Source organism: Pristiophorus japonicus, chromosome 6, assembly GCF_044704955.1.
Source record: "Pristiophorus japonicus isolate sPriJap1 chromosome 6, sPriJap1.hap1, whole genome shotgun sequence".
NCBI lineage: Eukaryota > Metazoa > Chordata > Chondrichthyes > Pristiophoridae > Pristiophorus > Pristiophorus japonicus.
The window spans coordinates 224691430-224713842 of NC_091982.1; the positions used below are offsets into that span (position 1 = coordinate 224691430).

Genomic DNA, 22413 nt, shown 5'->3' on the forward strand with positions numbered 1-22413 from the left:
TGTGGTCCCAGCACCGATCCCTGTGGCCACCGATTTCCAACCCGAAAAGGACCCATTTATCCTGACTCTCTGCTTTCTGTTAGCCAGCCAATTCTCTATCCATGCTAATACATTTCCTCTGACTCCGCGTACCTTTATCTTCTGCAGTAACCTTTTGTGTGGCACCTTATCGAATGCCTTTTGGAAATCTAAATACATTGGTACACCTTTATCCACCATGCTCGTTATATCCTCAAAGAATTCCAGTAAATTAGTTAAACATGATTTCCCCTTCATGAATCCATGTTGTGTCTTCTTGATTGCACTATTCCTATCTAGATGTCCCGCTATTTCTTCCTTAATGATAGCTTCAAGCATTTTCCCCACTACAGATGTTAAACTAACCAGCCTATAGTTACCTGCCTTTTGTCTGCCCCCTTTTTTAAACAGAGGCGTTACATTAGCTGCTTTCCAATCTCCTGGAATTGGAATCCGCTGGCATCACCTGGAACATTGTGTTCAGTTTTGGTCTCCTAATCTGAGGAAGGATGTTCTTGCTATTGAGGGAGTGCAGCGAAGGTTCACCAGACTGATTCCCAGGATGGCTGAACTGACATATGAGGAGAGACTGGATAAACTGGGCCTTTATACATTGGAGTTTAGAAGGACGAGAAGGGATCTCATAGAAACATACAAGATTTTGACGGGACGGGACAGGTTAAATGCGGGTCGATTGTTTCCGATATTGGGGAAGTCCAGAACCAGGGGACACAGTCTTAGGATAAGGGTTAGGACATTTAGGACTGAGATGGGAAGAAACGTCTTCACTCAGGGAGTTGTTAACTTGTGGAATTCCCTGCCGCAGAGAGTTGTTGATGCCAGTTCATTGGATATATTCAAGAGGGAGTTAGATGTGGCCCTTACTGCTTAGAGGATCAAGGGGTATGGAGAGAAAGCAGGTAAGGGATACTGAGGGAATGATCAGCCATGATCTTATTGAATGGTAGTGCAGGTTCGAAGGGCCGAATGGCCTACTCCTGCACCTAATTTCTATGTTTCTAATTCTGTGTATACCGTATCCTGAGTTTTACAGTATCAGCGGGCAACATAGGACACGAGTTATGCTTCAGCTGGGAACTGGCATTTTAGTCCAAAGGCACAACAGATATATAGTTTACGCCTGATTATTCAGTCATTTTTTGTACTAAAGATAATAATTTGAATTGAGAAACATAACGAACAGCAATTTCTTGTGAAATACACCATAACAGTAAAGAAGGTCAGTCCTCTTGACCAGGAATGACTTAAAAAAAATATATAACATCATTGTTCCGTATGCACTACTTTCTTCCCCCAACATGGGGAAGGGTCCATACCTCATATCTTATTTGCAAATGGGTTGACTTCTGAACAACTGGGTTCTTTCGAAATCACTGGTTAGGTCTCAGTTAACATATTGTGTCCAATTCTGGGCACCACATTTTAAGAAGGATGTCAAAGCTATGAAGGGGCTGTCGAGGAGTTTTACCACAATGATGCCAGAGACGTAGGTCTACTGTTATATGAAGAGACTAGCAAAGCTGGAATTTGTTCTCCTTAGAGAAGGTTAAGGAGTACTTAAGATAATTGGCAAAAGAACCAGAAGTGGAGATGAGAATTTTTTTTTAAGGTAGCGAGTTGCTATGATCTAAAACGCATTGCCTAAAGTTTGCGGTCGCACAGTGATCTAAAAGGTCCCATGCAGGCCGCTCTCCGGCTTTTACACTCAACACCGTGCAGCTGCAGAAATTTAAAGAGAATGTGCGCGAACAAAACACAGCTCACAGGGAAAATTGTGCAAGATGACTTGGATTTATATAGCAACCTTTCACAACCACTAGACGTCTCAAAACACTTTACAGCCCATGAAGTACTTTTGGAGTGTAGTCGCTGCTGTAATGTGGGAAACGCGGCAGCCAATTTGCGCACAGCAAGCTCCCACAAACAGCAATGTGATAATATCCAGATAATCCATTTTTGTGATGTTGATTGAGGGATAAATATTGGCCAGGACACCGGGGATAATTCCCCTGCTCTTCAAAATAGTGCTGTAATTTTGTTAAAATCTGCAGGGTTATGGGAAAAGAGCGGGGGAGTGGGATCAATTAGACAGCTCTTTCAAAAAGCTGGGCCTGGCACAATGGGCTAAATGGTCTCCTGTGCTGTAAGATTCTGTGATAATGGCTGATGCATGATCCTGCGCATGGGCAATTGAATTACGCTGTCATGCTCTTAATCCACGCTACAAAGTAAACGGGATGAATTCAGAACACTAGCCTTTCACACATTTTGGAACAATTTCCACTGGAAATGGTTCTGCAAATTAAGTACACTCTTGATCGTTCTACATTTGTAGAAGTTAATACCCTGCTTACATCACAACAGAACTTGCTCGATTTCTTGTGAACTGTTCCAAATCCTAATTAACCTATAGTCATGATAACAAAATGCGTAAGGCTTCCTAGGATATGAGTGCTGGATCTAACATGCCCGCAGACTCACCCTGAAGCATTTGTTCTTTTATATGGTTATGCTGGTTTCTCACAGGTCTATTAAAACAACTTCATGATATTCTACAAAAACACTAAGCAAAAACTGAGTCCAGTGGCTTGCAGCAGGGACTGAATAAATGATAATAAATTCAAAAGGAAAGAACAGAACCTTAAAGAACGTTCTCTGAATGTCAATTGGGAATGGGTTACTAAGAGTTGCCATGGTAACTACCAGAGCTGCTGGAACTAAATATCCTCTTTCTTGACCCCCTACCTTAATGGAACAAAAGAGTTTTCAACAAAGCTTTAAATTTCTTAGTATTTCCTTTTTCTCGCTGACAATTATATGCTCAGAGACTCTTTTAAGTCCTCCTCTGCAAAAACCCCCATAAAAATGTAGTGAAATACATGCAGTGCTAACAAAATAAACTAACGGTGAGGTGATACAGATGATAATTATATATCCTCTCATCAGCTGTAAAATATAAATCGGGAATACTGCATTTCAGCGGTGGCCTGTGAGAAAAAGGGGTGATGGGTGAGCAGTTGGATAAGCCTATTCAAATTTGCAAATGGGCTCAAAAGGCAATAAATGTGGTGCAATCATAATATAAGGCAAAAGAATTGCCTCAACACATTGATGCAGTTTGAGCCAGGGGCAGTTTAAAAGGAGCATTCAAAGCAGCAGTGATGGGAGATGAGGATTGTTGTTTCCCATCCTTTTTTGATGGGGGCATGGGGAAAGAGAATACTACTTTTAATAGTTGCTCAATTATTACAGGCATATTTTTAAAACGTGATTTCCCTAAGCTGTGGACAATAGGTCATGCAGGATTCGATTTAACTAGGAGTTCTTTGCCTCTACACACCCGATAACTATGCTCTCAGCAGGATCACACTTTTCATTTACGCAACACACAATTCTTTATGTCAAAGAACAGCATTAAATGTGTCTTTATTAATAGAATATAACTGAAGGAAGAAACATTGCTATCATGCCTTGCACAACTTCAGGATGTCCCAAAGCCACTGGAGTACTTTTGAAGTGTAGTCACTGTTGTAATGTGGGCAATGCAGCAGCCAATTTATGCACAGCAAGCTCCCACAAACAGCAATGAGATTGATGATCAAATAATCTGTTTTAGTGACATTGGTTGAGAGAGAAATTTGGTCAGGACACGGGGGAAAACTCCTCAGGTAAATTGTAAATTTTTCACAATGACAACTGCTTGGGTTAGATTTTCATTGATTATGGATGGAGGGAAATTCCAAAGGGACCCAAATAAATATTCTAGACTGACAATCTAAAAGTTGGACTAATCAACTCATAAGTTAAGGGGGTGCTGTATAGGTGTCTTTTGGGTGAGATTTTAAATTGAGGCCCTGTCTGCCTGGTGCTGGATGGATGTAAAAGATCCCATAGCATTCTTCGAAAAACAATGGGAAATACTCCCAGTATCTTAGTCCATTAAGTGGAGTTGAGGTCGAAGATCAGTCATGATCTTATTGAATGGTGGAGCAGGCTCAAGGGGCTGTATAGTTTACTCCTGCTCCTATTTCTTATGTTCTTGCATTCAATATTCCTTATGTTCTTGCATTCAATATTCCTTGTTAAACCTTGGTTTGCTGTTCATGCCAGCTTGCTGTGCGCAAACTGGCTGCTGTGTTTGTCTTCACAACAATAGCGAATGCAGTTCCAAGAATAAATCTGTTGACTGCAAAGTATTTTGGAATGTCCCGAGGCCGTGAAAGGCACTATATTAATGGAAGTTCTTTTTTGCAAAACAATTCTAGACACAAAGTTCTCTTGAATCTCCCTGATCTCCGCGTTTAATTGCACACGTGCGGTCGCCTGAAGTTGCTGTCCGATTTACTCTTTAATCACTTATGAAAGGAACATCAGTTACACACTGCACCGTGATTAGATTTATTTTTAAAATGTTACTTTCTTCTACAACATTTATTTAAAATACTAGTTATTTTTATGATTATAAAGGTTTAGTATTTTTTAAGGAGTTGCTACACTTGGAGAACAAAGAGTGATTCTTTCCATTGCAAGAGACAGAAGTGACTATCTGGTTAGCGGACAAGATTTTGTTTGGAAAGATGATTCTGTAGTTGCTGAAATATATAATATTTTCAACATATTTCCTGTTTGTGAATTAAGCGCAGGCTGATCAAAGTCTCCTCTCTCCGATAGAACTAAGTGACCATTGTAGGGTCGTTTGAATTAATTCCGAGTTAGCAAGGATCACACAGAATACGGACGACATTCCTGCAGCCAGATTGAGAGGACAGAAAAATAACATATGTAATGGAAAGACCCACTCTTGTATAGGAAAGAGCAACCAGCTGAGGCTGGAATTAAGGCACCTTGCTGGGGCAGAGTAAAGGGAAATTTTAATCTGCATCTAAATACGTCGTGCAGTACATGAATTGAAGTACTAGTTGCTAATAGTATGTGACAAAAGTGCGCAATATCAGCACAGAGGTCATTAAAAAATTGTAACAAGGCTGTACTGATATGAAAATTGCCAGTTGTTTTGCATAAAGTCATCCCAACTGTGGATTGGAATAGTTTGCAAGACAAATACAAGGGATATGAGAACCCTTCAAGCTATTAAAACTGCACAACGGTCACAAAAAATCATCCCTTGGTGCAACTAACCTGCAACATAGGGCTGCAAAACCTTTGGCACCAATGAGTTTGCAGTTTTCAGGTTTTCTGGAGTACATTTACCGGATTCCAAGCCAAAGGACATTCCCATACGTTTCAGTACTTCAATATCATCATGAATCTCAAAGGTGTTGTCGAAGTTGAATAGATATTCAAACCTGAGATAGTTTGCAAAAGTTACATAATTAAAAATGAAATATATAGAGCAGTTAGCTTGAAAATCATAGCAATTCAGTTTTCATTAATATTTGTTTTTGTACTGTAATATACAAAATAACACAGCTTATCTAAAATTTCCACATGATCAGGTTAAAAGAATGTCTTTAGTCATATTTAGTCATAAAAGGTAAGTAGATCAACAGTTAATGTATGTGTGGTTTATGTGATCTCTTGAACTGGTTATGGTCGTCTGAGGAGGTCGAAGAGCAATCTCCCAAGAGTTTTTTCCATTCTTATGGGCCATTTTTTTTTTGCCTCTCCCAGGAGCAATGTTCCCTTTAATTTTTTTTTTAGGTGCATTGCACCTTTAAGGGCTGTGCGGCCCATTCAAAGAACCACGGACACACAGTTTTTCCTATTTACAAGCTGGTGAACCGGCTGCGCGGGAGCTCCAGAGCACTGCGCGGCTGCACAGCTTAAAGAGAACATTGCTCAGAAGATTACATGCTGGGGGAAAGGGCAGGGAGACATGAAGTGTCTAGTCATGATACTACGGGCATCATGAATGTGGGACAAGCTTGATGGACCAGGTAAAAAAACGGGATGAGGTTCTACGAGACGAATTTAGGGAGCTAGGAGCTAAATTAAAAGGTAGGACCTCAAAGGTAGTAATCTCAGGATTGCTACCAGTGCCACGTGCTATTCAGAGTAGGAATCGCAGGATAGCTCAGATGAATACGTGGCTTGAGGAGTGCTGCAAAAGGGAGGGATTCAAATTCCTGGGACACTGGAACCGGTTCTGGGGGAGGTGGGACCAGTACAAACCGGACGGTCTGCACCTGGGCAGGACCGGAACCAAGGGGGAGTGTTTGCTAGTGCTGTTGGGGAGGAGTTAAACTAATATGGCAGGAGGATGGGAACCTATGCAGAGAGACAGAGGGAAATAAAATGGAGGCAGAAGCAAAAGATAGAAAGGAGAATAGTAAAAGTGGAGGGCAGAGAAACCCAAGGCAAAAAACAAAAAGGGCCACATTACAGCAAAATTCTAAAGGGGCAAAGTGTGTTGAAAAGACAAGCCTGAAGGCTTTGTGCCTCAATGCGAAGAGTATTCGGAATAAGGTGGACGAATTAACTGCGCAGATAGCAGTTAATGGATATGATGTAATTGGCATCACGGAGACATGGCTCCAGGGTGGCCAAGGCTGGGAACTCAACATCTAGGGGTATTCAACATTTAGGAAGGATAGGCAAAGAGGAAAATGAGGTGGGGTGACGTTGCTGGTTAAAGAGGAAATTAATGCAATAGTAAGGAGGGATATTAGCCTGGATGATGTGGAATCGGTATGGGTGGAGCTGCGGAATTCCAAAGGACAGAAAACGTTAGTGGGAGTTGTGTACAGACCACCAAACAGTAGTAGTGAGGTTGGGGACAGCATCAAACAAGAAATAAGGGATGTGTGCAATAAAGGTACAGCAGTTATCATGGGCAACTTTAATCTACATATTGATTGGGCTAACCAAACTGGTAGCAATGCGGTGGAGGAGGATTTCCTGGAGTGTATTAGGGATGGCTTTCTAGACCAATATGTCGAGGAACCAACTAGAGAGCTGGCCATCCTCGACTGGGTGATGTGTAATGAGAAGGGACTAATTAGCAATCTTGTTGTGCGAGGCCCCTTGGGAAAGAGTGACCATAATATGGTAGATTTCTTGATTAAGATGGAGAGTGACACAGTTAATTCGGAAACTTGGGTACTAAACTTAAGGAAAGGTAACTTCGACGGTATGAGGCGTGAATTGGCTAGAATAGATTGGCAATGGATACTTAAAGGGTTGACAGTGGATAAGCAATGGAAAATATTTAAAGATCACATGGATGAACATCAGTAATTGTACATCCCTGTCTGGAGTAAAAATAAAACGGGGAAGGTGGCTCAACCATGGCAAACAAGGGAAATTAAGGATAGTGTTAAAGCCAAGGAAGAGGCATATAAATTAGCTTGAAAAAGCAACAAACCTGAGGACTGGGAGAAATTTAGAATTCAACAGAGGAGGACTAAGGGTTAAATTAAGAGGGGGAAAATAGAGTATGAGAGAAAGCTTGCAGGGAACATAAAAACTGACTGCAAAAGCTTCTATAAATATGTGAAGAGAAAAAGATTAGTGAAGACAAATGGAGGTCCCTTGCAGTCGGATTCAGATGAATTTATAATGGGGAACAAAGAAATGGCAGACCAATTGAACAAATACTTTGGTTCTGTCTTCACGAAGGAAGACACAAATAACCTGCCAAATGTACTAGGGGACAGTGGGTCGAGTGAGAAGGAGGAACTGAAGGATATCCTTATTAGGTGGGAAATTGTGTAAGGGAAATTGATGGAATTGAAGGCCGATAAATCCCCGGGGCCTGATAGTCTGCATCCCAGAGTACTTAAGGAAGTGGCCCTAGAAATAGTGGATGCATTGGTGATCATTTTCCAACAGTCTATCAACTCTGGATCAGTTCCTATGGACTGGAGGGTAGCTAATGTAACACCACTTTTTTAAAAAGGAGGAAGAGAGAAAATGGGTAATTATAGACCAGTTAGCCTGACATCAGTAGTGGGGAAAATGTTGGAATCAATCATTAAGGATGAAATAGCGCATTTGGAAAGCAGTGACAGGATCGGACCAAGTCAGCATGGATTTATGAAAGGGAAATCATGCTTGACGAATCTTCTGGAATTTTTTGAGGATGTAACTAGCAGAATGGACAAGGGAGAACCAGTGGATGTGGTGTATTTGGACTTTCAAAAGGTTTTTAACAAGGTCCCGCACAAGTGATTGGTGTGCAAAATCAAACCGCATGGCATTGGGGGTAATGTACTGACGTAGATAGAGAACTGGTTGGCAGACAGGAAGCAGAGAGTCGGGATAAACGGGTCCTTTTCAGAATGGCAGGCAGTGACTAGTGGAGTGCCGCAGGGCTCAGTGCTGGGACCCCAGCTCTTTACAATATACATTAACGATTCAGATGAAGGAATTGAGTATAATATCCCCAAGTTTGCGGATGACACTAAACTGGGTGGCAGTGTGAGCTGTGAGGAGGACGCGAATAGGCTGCAGGGTGACTTGGACAGGTTAGGTGAGTGGGCAAATGCATGGCAGATGCAGTATAATGTGGATAAATGTGCGGTTATACATTTGGGGGGGAAAAAACACGAAGGCAGAATATTATCTGAATGGTGGCAGATTAGGAAAAGGGGAGGTGCAACGAGACCTGGGTGTCATGGTTCATCAGTCATTGAAGGTTGTCATGCAGGTACAGCAGGCGGTGAAGGCGGCAAATGGTATGTTGGCCTTCATAGCTAGGGGATTGGAGTATAGGAGCAGGGAGGTCTTACTGCAGTTGTACAGGGCCTTAGTGAGGCCTCACCTGGAATATTGTGTTCAGTTTTAGTCTCCTAATCTGAGGAAGGACATTCTTGTCATTGAGGGAGTGCAGCGAAAGTTCACCAGACTGATTCCAGGGGTGGCTGGACTGCCATATGAGGAGAGACTGGATCAACTGGGCCTTTATTCAGTGGAGTTTAGAAGGATGAGAGGGGATCTCATAGAAATGTATAAGATTCTGACGGGACTGGACAGGTTAGATGCGGGAAGAATGTTCCCGATGTTGGGGAAGTCCAGAACCAGGGGTCATAGTCTTAGGATAAGAGGTAGACCATTTAGGATTGAGATTTGGAGAAACTTCTTCACAGAGAGTTGTTAACCTGTGGAATTCCCTGCCGCAGAGAGTTGTTGATGCCAGTTCATTGGATATATTCAAAAGGGAGTTAGATATGGCCCTTACGGCTAAGGGGATCAAGGGGTATGGAGAGAAAGCAGGAAAGGGGTACTGAGAGAATGACCGGCCATGATCTTATTGAATGGCAGTGCAGGCTCGAAGAGCCGAATGGCCTACTCCTGCACCTCTTTTCTATGTCTCTATGTCTTTACCTGCTCGTCATTTTTGTATATTTCTATTTATATCAAGCATTAGTAAACCTTGGGTAAACTTGATCACATCTGTGCACTTATTGAGTTGATGTAATTCTGTCAAAGATTACTCAAGACATTAATGGAATACCACAATGGCAAGGTAGCAACCATTAGGCTGAAGCGGGTCCATAGAATTCCAGGTCTGCCGAGACTTGCTGCTTTTCTGAAGTTCTCAGCTGACATACACAGCGATGCTCAAGAATACCATAATATTTCATCAATAATCAAATGTGAGAAACAGCTTAATTTTTTTAAAGAGAGAAAAATATATAACCAACATAAATATAATTTTAAATAAATGTATTTTCACACTTTTCTATTGCATGTCCTTTTCACCCATTCTCTCTTATTTTATTATTTCTAATATAAGCTATTCTATCGACTGAACTTTTTTTCCTTAAAAACAACCAACTTTAAACACTTTTGCTTAACTGTTCACTTCTACCTCTGGACTTCCACTTTCCCCAAAAAGTAGCTTCTGGTGGAGTTCTTTTTGAACCAAAGGGCTGCTTTTGGCCAATCAAGACGTTGAAGTGTGAATTGTGAAATGTGGTCACATCATAGATGGGATAGAATAACTTCGGACATCATTTACTCTAGCAAAGTGCCTGCCATCACTCGCTAGTGACAAATGATACCGTAGAACTCCTCATCATCTGCAGAATTCTCTTTCTCTTACAATCTACGGACTTCTAAAACCCAGTCATCGACTTGGAACGTTGGGCTAGAATTTCGGTTGTCAGCAAAAACGGTAGTTTTACACCAAAATTACTGCTTCCTGTGCACTACCATTTTTAGGCCTAAATTTCGGCCTTTACTTCTGTGCCATGGCCGCATCGGTAAAATTGGCATTGCACGAGGATTCGCCGCACAAACCGCACGTTTCGGCAACTTTAGTCCGAGGCCGCTAGCGCTGCGAGAGAGGCCTTGGGAGGGGAGAAAAAAAAAAAATTGCAAAAAACATTCACAAAACCCTTACCTACTAAATCGTTGAAAAATAATTAAAATATAAAAACTTTAATTTAGCTTTTTTGCAGGTCTTCATACTTACCGCTGCTGGCAGGACTGCACCGACGGGTTTGACCTGTCGGTATTCAGGCTGTGGTGGAGAGTGCCGAAAGTACGACAGTAATGCAATCCACGGCATTGCACATCGTTTCAACATCGGCACTTGGAAGCACCGCAGCAAAAAGGTGCCCGAAGATCCCGCAGACCGGGGTTTCACGCGGAGGATCAAATCGTGGCGAAAACCTGGTCGCAATGTCGGCGAAATTCTAGTCCGTTAACTCTGGTTTCTCTTTCCACAAATGCTGCCTGACCTGCTGAGTAATTCCAGAATTTTCTGTTTTTATTTCTAAAACCCAGGTTTGGTGCAATACTTGTCTTCTATTCTTGGTGATATCCTGAATTATGGGAATAAGTTTCTCAATTCAAAAAATCCTCATATCTAATGAACAATATGTAGCATATCTATGATCTTATTGTGCCCGTAGGAAACTACTTCTTGGTTCATTCCAACATATGCTGCGAACAATGTGGCATGCGAGGCAAGTTAGGTAAAAAGAACAAACAAGTGTTAAACTGGTTACATTGAACAAAAGACTAATGCATCCTATGCACGGATACTCACTTATCACTGGAGATGCTGCAATCTATGACAGTCCGTTTACTGGTGTTGACTATGATGAAAGGCAGCTGAATAGTCGAGTTTTGTGCAGGGGGACTCTGTGTTTGCTGTTCCGATTGTCGATTCCTCTGTACTAGATTTTTGAATGCTATTTGCTGCAAGTAGGAAACAGAATAAAACACTTCAAATTTTAACCACAGAATAAAAATACATGAAGTACTAGATAAAAAGTGGCAGGGGTTAAAAAATATCAGATTCAAAACAAAAGCTGTCCTTTAGAATAAAAGGTAAATAAAATAAAAACATAAAAGAAAACCCATCAAAGAGAAACCACACAACATAGTTATGCGATAGATCAAGGAGGGAGGGGAGGAACATAGGTAGCTCAATGAATGTGCGGTTTACAAAGACAGCCGGGTGTGCATTCATATGACTGACGTATGAAAAGCATTAATTGGAACAACGTTGGAAATTAGGGATTCATTTCACAGCCAATCAATTAAAACTGCTTTGTGCAAGTGTTTTAGATATTCCAATATCTCATTATTTTTGTGAACACAGCAGTTGATGAGCTCATTTAAATAAATTAGATTGAGCAAGTGAAGTTGATACAATTGTACAGTGGCTTGCACCCAGTTGTCTCCGGGTGCAAATCTCCCATCTAATTGCTACATGGTGAGAGTCAATCTAAATGTGTTTTTGGATGGGGAAGGGGGGAGAAGGTAAGTATCAAACAGAAGTCAGGAACTTCTCCCAGAGTGACAAAATCATAGAACTATAGCACAGAAGTAGGCCATTCACCACATCATGTCTATATCTACTGCTCTGCACTGCTCCCTCCCCACCTCCCCCGTCACCGCTTCACCACCTCCTCCCCGGCTCCCCCCTCACCTCCCCACCTTCCCCCCCCCCCCCCCCCCCCGCCCGCGCGCTCCCCCACCTGCCCCTCCCGCTCCCCATCCACCTGCCCCCCCCCGCTCCACCCCCACCTCCCCACTCCCTCACCTCTCCCCCGCCACCTGTCCCTCCCGCTCCCCCACCACCTGTCCCCCCCGCTCCCCCACCTCCCCCCACCGCTCCCCCTCCCCACATAACCGTGCATCTTCCTATGCTGGAAAGATTTATTCACTTGCCACGTAAACGTGAAATGGTCTCTGCCTCAAACACTCCCTGGACAAATCATCTCATGCTCCAACAACGCTCTACATCAAGATTTATTTTTCTACCCCGTTTCTTCACGCTCAGCGACAGTTTTAAATTGATGCCCCTCAACACAGACTCCCCAATGAGAGGAAATAGTCTTTCCCTATTCACTCTATTAAAACTCATCATAACCTAGCTGGCTGTTACAGTAACAGCATTACCAGAGGTTTGGGAGCAGGTTGGTTGGCTATGATCATGTTGCAATGTCTAAAATAGAAAGAAAAATATTTGCACAAAAGATTTTAAAAGAATAGGCAACCCAATTTTCTGCAAAAATGACAGAAACAAAAGTCAGGAACCATGCTCTGGACAGCAATAAATCTCTTGGAATCGTTACATTGAATTACAACAGGATGACTTTGCCTAACCTTTTGGGGAAAAAGAAACAAAGGTAAACAGTAAGAGTAAGAATAAGCAAGTCTTCACTATCACTGTTTTATTGTTGAAATACTCTTCAAAGCAATGCAGGGGAGTTTGCTAGATCAAGTTCTTGCTGTAGTGCAATATTTGACCAGCTCCCAAATACTGGTTTGTGATGAAGGTGAAGGAGGTGAAATTTGGTGCGATGATTTAGTATAGTTGCAAAATGCACCTGTGAACTGGATATTATCATTTAAATATTTTTTGAATGCTTAGTTATAGTAGCAAATTGAATCATTCAAATCTTGTAATAAAATGCCACAGGAGCGTTAAATGCTATATAAATGCAAGTTGTAATAAAATCAAAAGAATGATAACTTGCATTTATATAGCACCTTTCACATCCCATGGTATTTCACAGGTGTGTAAGGGGAAAAAAAATTGACGGACTGCGAACAAATGGAATAGTAGGGATGTCCAAAAGCCTGGGTTTTAAGGAGGGTAATACACAGATGATTTTAGTCTGTTATACAGGTAGAGCGTCCGGAATCCAGAAACCTTGGGACTGAGCCGTTCCGGATCTCGGATATTTCCGGGACGTCTTTTGGGCCAAGGTAAGAGTTGGGGAGAGGAGACGAGGTAAGGGGGGCGCTGGGGGGCGGAAAGAGATAAAGGGGGAGGTGAAGAGAGGTAATGGGGAGGAAAGAGAGGTAAGGGGGGGGGGGGGGAGAGAGAGAGGTAAGGGGAGGGGGGAAGAGGGAGGTAAGGTGGGGGCGGGGGGGAGAGAGGTAAGGTGGGGGGAGGGAAGAGAGGTAAGAGGGAGGTAGAGAGAGGTAAGGGGAGGGGGAGAGAGAGAGGTAAGGGGAGGGGGGAGAGGGAGGTATGGGGAGGGGGAGAGAGAGAGGTAAGGGGAGGGGGAGAGAGAGAGGTAAGGTATGGGGGGAGAGAGAGATGTAAGGGGAGAGGGGGAGAGATGTAAGGGAAGGGGAGGAAGAGAGGTATAGGGAGGGGGGGGGAAGAGAGGTAAGGGGAGGGGGGGGAGAGAGGTAAGGGGAGGGGGGGGGGGAGAGAGGTAAGGGGAGGGGGGGAAGAGAGGTAAGGGGAGGGGGGGAAGAGAGGTAAGGGGAGGCGGGGAAGAGAGGTAAGGGGAGGGGGGGAAGAGAGGTAAGGTATGGGGGGGAAGAGAGGTAAGGGGAGGGGGGAGAGAGAGGTAAGGTATGGGGGGAGAGAGAGATGTAAGGGGAGGGGGGGAGAGATGTAAGGGAAGGGGAGGAAGAGAGGTATGGGGAGGGGGGGGGGAAGAGAGGTAAGGGGAGGGGGGGGAAGAGAGGTAAGGGGAGGGGGGGGAGAGAGGTAAGGGGAGGGGGGGGAGAGAGGTAAGGGGAGGGGGGGGGGAGAGAGGTAAGGGGAGGGGGGGGAAGAGAGGTAAGGGGAGGGGGGGGGGGAAGAGAGAGGTAAGGGCGAGGGGGGGGGGAAGAGATGTGAGCAGGAGGAAGTCAGTCGGGCGGCCGAGGGAGGAAGTCTGGCGGCCGAGAGCGGCAGCGTGTCTAGATTCCGGAACATTCCAAACTCTGGCACTCTGGATTTCTGGATTTCGGACGCTAAACGTGTACAACAAGTTGCAAATGTCAGAAGTGCCACCTCTTGGGGAGGAGGATGGACGGGATCACGAAGAAGAAAAAAGTTGAATAGTTAACTTTTATTTTTAAAATATTTTCTCCTGGGTGTCCCAAAAGCAACAGGTGATACAAGGGCGGGAACTGGTGCCCTGCTCACACCCTCAGTCGTGGAACATGCTAGGCAGTGTTAAAAATGTGGTGGCGGAATTCAGCAACTGGGGTATATAAAGATAAGCAATTACAAACTCCATATTATTAATGTAAGTAAATTACTGGATTTCTCTCTCAACAGATAATTATAGTCCTATTTTTAGCAGCCAACAAATTAGAGATTTAAGTACGTACTGCGTGATAATTGCCAAATTTATGCAATATAACTTCCACATTCATGTATTATTCCAGTTAGATCTACTTCATGTGATACATAACTACTCACAACAACCTGTCTATGTTCATTTACTCTCTTCATCTCTATTCTGACTTAATTGCACTTCAAATACAAACACAAGAGCCATTGGTGTAATTATTCAAGACAAACAACTAAATAGGTTTAAACGGACATAGATGTGTTTGTTACCTGCAGTATCAATTCTTCAAGCTGAGCCCTCTTTTGTTTAATTCGTTCTATCCGTCTCTGTTTTTCTACCTGAAAATTAAACCGCTACCATTAGAACACAAAGTAACAGGCGACAGGGTGGCAGTGGTTTAGAACACCTTGCTATTATCCCAAGAGCCTCAGTCAGATTGATACAGTGAAAGTAATATATAGTAAATATATAAACTATTTATAATATATATAGATATTTTTAAAAATACAGTAAAAACATCAGCGTCTCCCTGACAACGGAGGCAGCTCGAGCCTGGAGCAGCTGGAGAGAGATTTAAACATCAGCGTCTCCCTGACAACGGAGGCAGCTCGAGCCTGGAGCAGCTGGAGAGAGATTTAAACATCAGCGTCTCCCTGTGAAAGGAGGCAGCTCGAGACTGGAGCTATTACAGGTCCTATCAAGAGGACAAAATGAGAAATAAAAAGTAATAAAATGATGACATCACAAGGATGGAGGACAGTGATTGGTTTTTCAATATTAATTGAATCACTGGACAGGGAATGAATCTTAAAGAAAGCTAATAAATGATTTAATTTGATTCAATTGTTGATTTTATAATTTTAACTTAATTTATAATTATGGTATATATTATTTAATTTTGTTTAATTATAATTCTTTATTATACTGATGTTACTATTGTATACTCCTTATTGTATTATTTACAATGCCATTTGAATTTCTTTTTTTCCCGTTTTTTCATTGTGTCCATTTGCGTATTTTGGCTGCCGCTTCAGACCCGAGCCTTTAGCCTCTTTTTATACCTCCTTCTCCCGCTTTTTCTCTCTCTCCCTCAATGGTCAATATCTAACGTGTTGTAAAATCGTTGTGGAGCGCCTTGGGACATTTTACTACGTTAAAGGCGCTATATAAATAAAGTTACTATTATAAAGTCCTCTCTCATCAACAGCTGCCAGAGTATTAAATGAAATGGCTTTGGCACTCTAAACCAGTCCCAGTAGACATAGAACTGCCTAAAATTTGGAACTAATTGGACAAGTTTCCTTGGAAATTAAAAAAGTTTGAGGAGTTACATCCCACTTATTGGGCCACATAAGCCTTAGAAATGCAATGCAGACGGTGGTCTCCAAAATAGGATTAGCTGTCTTCTGGATGTTTTTTTAAACCAGATGATCCATACATGTGGGACTCCCTTTTATCTACATTAGATTTGTGAGAGGAGGAGAGTGGGAATCTGGTGCATTAAGTATTGTACCATTTTCTTCCTCCACTATTTCACTAATAGACTGAGGGAGCAAACATGTTTGTGCAACTCAAACAAAATGTCACATTAATATTTCAAAGTCCTAGCCATTACCTAGAAGAGCAGTAACATGTGGGCAAAAAAAATCTCACGTCAACATAACTGAGCAAATACTTCTGGATCTAGTTTTCACACAGTAATTCTTAAAATGTATTTTTAAACCTTTAGGAGATTATATAGGCTTAGCTGGAAATACATGAAAAACTGCAGGCGGCAAGAGTCATGTCTTATGTTTCCTGCAAATTATTCTGCTCATCCGAGGTTTTAAAAATGTACTCTAACCTGCAATTACTGATTCACAATTTTAAAATAGCAACACTGCTAGTTTAAGGGTTTTGCTATGATTTGTTTACACATTATTACGACAGATAATTCCATTTCCTGCTACATTCAAAATAGTGTTCTCAACTGTGCATAGCAACTGAAATTTTACCATTAGATAACCAGGATTTGAATTAATGGAACATGCACCAGAAAGTAAAACAAAGGATTAATCCATACTGTAGCAGAGTTTAGCTGCTCTGCTGGATCCTCCTTCCCAATTAGCCCTCTAAAGGAAGACTGGAACTGATACAGCCAACACATCTCAATGACAATTCCCAGACTTCAGACTTTTGATGTGATTTTCCGTGTCTTATTTATCTTCACTGATGCTTATTCAGAATGCAGTTTAAATTTTTATCACTGCTCTTTTTACCCATTTGCCAGTTATAGATTCCCTCCCACAGCACTTGGTGCAGTAAAAGCTGCTCTGCACATGTCTAACATGTACACAGAAGAACTGAGAACCGACTTGTTAAGCTGATAATTAATAATCTCTAGGACACGTTTCAAATGTACCCTTTCGAAGTGTACTTGTAAAGTATTTCTAATCATTTCTGGAACACAACTTGCTGTTTTTAAATACGGTATTCCTGTCCAGGAGCAGGCTTCCATATGGATACTAACTAGTCAGTTCCATAAGTGATGTTTTATGATGAGTTTGTGATTTGCACTGAAAGGGTGAAAAAAAACACACAATGGAAAAAAGGAAATAAATTGAACTCTATTAATGTCGGGCACCTGTGCAAACTGGTCATGCTTGTGTCCCAGATTCAATCACTCTTCTGAGCCAAGTGAAGCAGTAGAAACAATATCGTTTAATTCAGTGTGTCCAGGCTGTGAAACTGATCGAGTATTCCTGTTCATTCCTACCTTACTCCCACTGCCAGAGACCCCCATCCATACCTGACTTTTCCCACAACCTCCTTACTAGCCTCTCAAGCTCCAACTCATCCATGACTCTGCCACCTGAATCCTATCCCGCACAAAAAACCCGCTCACCCAACACCCCACCCTTTGCTGACACCCCTGCTGCTGCTCAGTGCATTCATTTTAAAATTATATCCTGGTTCAAATCCCTTTGCAGCCTCATCTGTCCTCACTAACTGAGGATTGAAGCTTTGCTCATTCCTCATTCTGGTCTCAAAGCATTACAACTACCACATGGGCCACTAAGTAGCATTGATGGTACCAATTTTCCAAAGTTGATAGGAAATATATAGCTGAGTTTGGTATAGGAATGAAACTTCACCTCCAAAAGTCAATAGGATTTCCCTGTCCCTAGATTGCACAATGATAGATATTGACATCCAATGCGTGAAGTAAATGCTTTCTGGGTTTTTTTTGTCATTCTTGCTTTATTTTCCTTTTATTTTATTTCCTGGCTGAATCTTTTTCTCACATTTGTTTAGAAATCTTATGTGTATTCATGTTATTTTTTTATGCATGTTTATTGTTGGCATGAGCTGCATGTGGTTGGTGTATGTGTGTCAGGTACCCCAGTATCTTGCTGCATATGTTCCGATTTTACTGATTGTAAATCTAACTGTTCCAATCTTTCACATAAGCTTCACTGGCAAGAATGACAAATGGCAATTGAAATTGAATTTTAATTAAAGGGTTGGTATTGGATTTTTGTTCAAGAAGACTCCAAATAGATGGTGGAACCATCACTGAGCAGATATGAGGAAAAATAAATGATGTGCAATGAGTTTGATATCATATTTTATTAAAGTTGGAATATAAGCAGATAACCTCTTGTGTTCCTCACTGCAACAGTTGAGACTAACATAACTATTTCCTTTGACACATAAGAACATAAGAAATAGGAGCAGAAGTAGGCCACAATGCCCCTCGAGCCTGCTCCGCCATTTAATATCATGGCTGATCTGATCATGGACTCAGCTCCACTTCACTGTCCGCTCCCCATAATCCTTCACTCCCTTATCGCTCAAAAATCTGTCTATCTCCGCATTTAATATATTCAATGACCCAGCCTCCACAGCTCTCTTGGGCAGAGAATTCCACAGATTAACAACCCTCAGAGAAGAAATTTCCCCTCATCTCAGTTTTAAATGCGTGGCCCCTTATTCTAAGACTATGTCCCCTAGGGCACTCAATTTTCAATGAATAACCGACAATGGTGTTAATGACATTTTCTATTGTAATGTGATTATTTTTGCAGCAATATGATGCTACAATACTGAAGCTAACCGACAGGTGTGTGGGGCACTGTAACTGCATGGTTGACTGGTGTCTGTTCCATTCTGTGTATAAGATCCTGGCAGGTTAGCTCCAAAATATGCAGAAGAGAACCGATCAGGTAATGGTGCAGTTCAGTGCGTGTGCATTAATACGAAGCTCTGATGGACCAGTGTGTAGAGCTCAACAAATTTACATTGGGGCAGTTCCACATTGATTATTAATCACAAACGTGGATAAAATGGACACTGTGGCCACTGACTGCGTGGAACTTGGACAGTTGGCATATCTTCTTAGGCAGTCCCTCGTATCGAGAGTGACATGCTTCCACACCAAAAAGGGATGAGTTCACAGGTGTTTCAATGAAGGACCTAATATTCCATGTGCTGAACAACATGTTGAAAGGTGGAAGATTTCTATGCGGTGCATTTTGTTAACGTGTGGTGGCCATTGCACACCAGCCACCACACGGGCTTGACAGAGCTAGGTTTTGGTCCAGTAGCAAGAATTAACCAGGACGACTGGAGACCAGCTCTGCTGCATGGACCTAGTGTGCACACATATCGCAGTGTGGGCTGGCCCGTGTTGCCTCTGGGCCCTCGGCTCTTCTCAGCCCCGAACTCATGCCTCTCCTGGGCCCTGATCACGTTGCTCCGTGATCACTCGCACCGACCTCGCCGCTCCTGCTGTACTTACCTGCGCTCCAATCACTGACCTGGACCTTGGTGACGTCCAATCCAGTCACCTTCTTGCTCCAGCTCACGTTGCTCCATGCTGTCCAGGTGCCATTCGCCCTTTATGGCCCCGACCTGCCACTGGTGTTCTCATACAGGTCAGGGCCGCCACGCTGTTGGCACATACGTTGGTGCTTTTGATTTAATCTAGCCTTAGTTGAGCACTTCCATGATCCAATTCGATCTGCTGCTACCTCTTAAAGCTGAGAGTCAGTTTTGCGCAAAATAAATGATAAGGTTTATCCATAATTTGTAGCAAGAAAGAAACTATTCAGCAATTACTATAGGTTATAGATAGTTCAATTTGTAGGGAACATTATACATTAGCTGCATCTCCTTTGCATAAAATCAAATGGTGGCACTGGAAGCAACAAAGTTGAACAAATTACTAAGCTATCAGAGGATATAGGCTTACAATTTAAAGGAGGGAAGATGCACAGCTTTAATTTAGCTACTTTATGTAGAGTGGTGAATATGTGAAATGGACTAGCCAAGGAGGCAGACTACATGGAAAATTTAAGGGAGAATTGGATAGTTGGAGAGCTCGAGACTGCGATTAGTTTTTGGGGCGAGCAAGATGGACTGCAGAATCTGTTTCCATCTTGTACTTTCCCGTGTTCCTAAATGATTAGATATCATAACAACATTCTTCCAGGCACAGATGGTGCTAACAAGTAAAGGCAGGCCCCTGGTGAAGCAGTACCATTTGTGCCTGTAATCTGTGCAATGGGATGGTAAGATACAGGAGCATGCCCACGATCCCCCACACAAGCAGTTTTCAGTTTCAGCAATGCCATCAGGGGCCAAGCAAGTGGAAGGCTGACACTTTACACAGAGAAGCAAGAACGAAAGCAGGAGTCAAGCGAGGCTATTCTCCTGTGCTTCCTTAGCAGCTAATGAAAAATCAACAATGGAATTGGTTTGGCAGCAAGTAGGCTGCCTGGATTCTTGGAATAATGTACATCAACCAGAAAGAGGGAAAAATAAAAAGTGTGAATGGGAGAAAGGGAGAGGGAAAAAGCAAAAGCTAAATGAATCAAAACTAAGGTAAACTAGTATTCTGGGCGAGAAGAAACGTCTGAAGCACAAGAAAGAAATAAAGAACTTGCATTTATATCACGCCTTTCATGATCTCAGGACACCCCAAAGCGCTTTATAACCAGAGGTACTCTGGTGTAGTCACATCTGTAATATAGGAAATGCAGCAGCCAATTTGAGCACAGAAAGACCCCAAAATCAACAATGAAATTATGTCCTGATCCTCCCTTTTAGTGATGTTGGTTGAGCGATAAATCTTGCCCCCGAAATCCCGGTTTCTCCTTCCCGCGGGCGTTCGACTGGATTCTAGAAAAAAGCTCACTTACTTGTTCCTGCTGCGGCCACGCGAGATCCGGGTCCTGAGGCCACTGACTGCGCATCGCAGCGGGGGCACGTCGGGACATGCGCAGGGCGGGAGCTGCAGTCACATGGCACTGGGCAGCCAATCAAGGTACAGTATTTTCTCATTCATAATAATGGGAACTCCATAAGTTGGACTTCCCATTATTATGAATGAGAAACACCCCCCTAAAACACAAAACATTAATAAAAAATAGAAAAAATACACTACATAATTAACATTAATTTAAATTAAAGTTAATTATGTTTTTTTTTTAATTCTGATTTTTTTTTAAAAAGCTTTTTAAATTATGCTTTAAAATAAATTTAACAATGGTTTTTAAAAATAAAATGTGTTTTTTTAATTTTATTTGTTATGTTTTAAGTGTGTTTTAAAACTCTTACACCAGTAAAAGTAGGCTATGCGCCTGTTTTTATCAGGAGCAAGTTTTCAGGACATCCACTGGGCAAGATCTGGGTAAATACCGCAATCCTGCCCATGAGAATGTCCTGGATGCCGAGATGCATTGGATCCGTCAAGCTCCAGCTTGACGGATCGGAAAAGCCGGTTATCGGCGTGTGCGCATTGTCCGCTGATAACCGGCTTTTGCGATGCCTTACCTGGTCCGTACACACTCCGTACTGACCCGGGAGGCCGGAATTTCAGGGCATATAACCGGGATAACGCCTCTGCTCATCTTCGAAAGAGTGCCATGGGATCTTTTATGTTATGAGGCGTGAATTGGCTAGGATAGACTGGCAAATGATATTTAAAGGGTTGACGGTGGATAGGCAATGGCAGACATTTAAAGACCACATGGATGAACTTCAACGATTGTACATCCCTGTCTGGGGTAAAAATAAAATGGGGAAGGTGGCTCAACCGTGGCTTACAAGGGAAATTAGGGATAGTGTTAAATCTAAGGAAGAGGCATATAAATTGGCCAAAAAAAAAAGCAGCAAAAGTGAGGACTGGAAGAAATTTAGAATTCAGCAGAGGAGGAAACATAGAAAATAGGTGCAGAAGTAGGCCATTTGGCCCTTTGAGCCTGCACCACCATTCAATAAGATCATGGCTGATCATTCCCTCAGTACCCCTTGCCGGCTTTCTCTTCATACCCCTTGATCCCCTTAGTCGTAAGGGCCATATCTAACTCCCTCTTGAATATATCCAATGAACTGGCATCAACAACTCTCTGCGGCAGGGAATTCCATAGGTTAACAACTCTGAGTGAAGAAGTTTCTCCTCATCTCAGATTTAAATGGCCTACACCTTATCCGAAGACTATGTCCCCTGGTCCTGGACGTCCCCAACATCGGGAACATTCTTCGCGCATCTAACCTGTCCAGTCCCTTCAGAATCTTATATGTTTCTATGAGATCCCCTCTCATCCTTCTAAACTCCAGTGTATAAAGGCCTAGTGATCCAGTTTCTCCTCATATGTCAGTCCAGCCATCCCGGGAATCAGTCTGGTGAACCTTCGCTCAATAGGAGATCAAAAGTGAACACAATATTCCAGGTGAGGCCTCACCAAGGCCCTGTACAACTGCAGTAAGACCTCCCTGCTCCTATACTCAAATCCCCTAGCTATGAAGGCCAACATGCCATTTGCCTTCTTCACCAACTGCTGTACCTGCATCCCAACTTTCAATGACTGATGAACCATGACACCCAGGTCTCGTTGCACCTCTCCTTTTCCTAAGCTGCCGCCATTCAGATTATATTCTGCCTTCG

At 42.6% G+C, this 22413-nt stretch overlaps 1 protein-coding gene across 5 annotated transcripts in view; it reads right to left on the minus strand.

Annotated features, from left to right (window-relative positions):
- The window catches only part of LOC139265976 (transcription factor Dp-2-like), a 281312-nt gene that overhangs the window by 14286 nt on the left and 244613 nt on the right, over nt 1–22413 (minus strand). For all 5 annotated transcript variants that reach the window (XM_070883641.1, XM_070883639.1, XM_070883643.1 and 2 more), the window contains 3 exons: nt 14753–14821; nt 10997–11148; nt 5179–5345 (listed from right to left, as the gene is read on the minus strand). In XM_070883641.1, coding sequence (XP_070739742.1) covers nt 5179–5345; nt 10997–11148; nt 14753–14821 — 388 coding nt within the window. The remainder of the gene's footprint in view (nt 1–5178; nt 5346–10996; nt 11149–14752; nt 14822–22413) is intronic.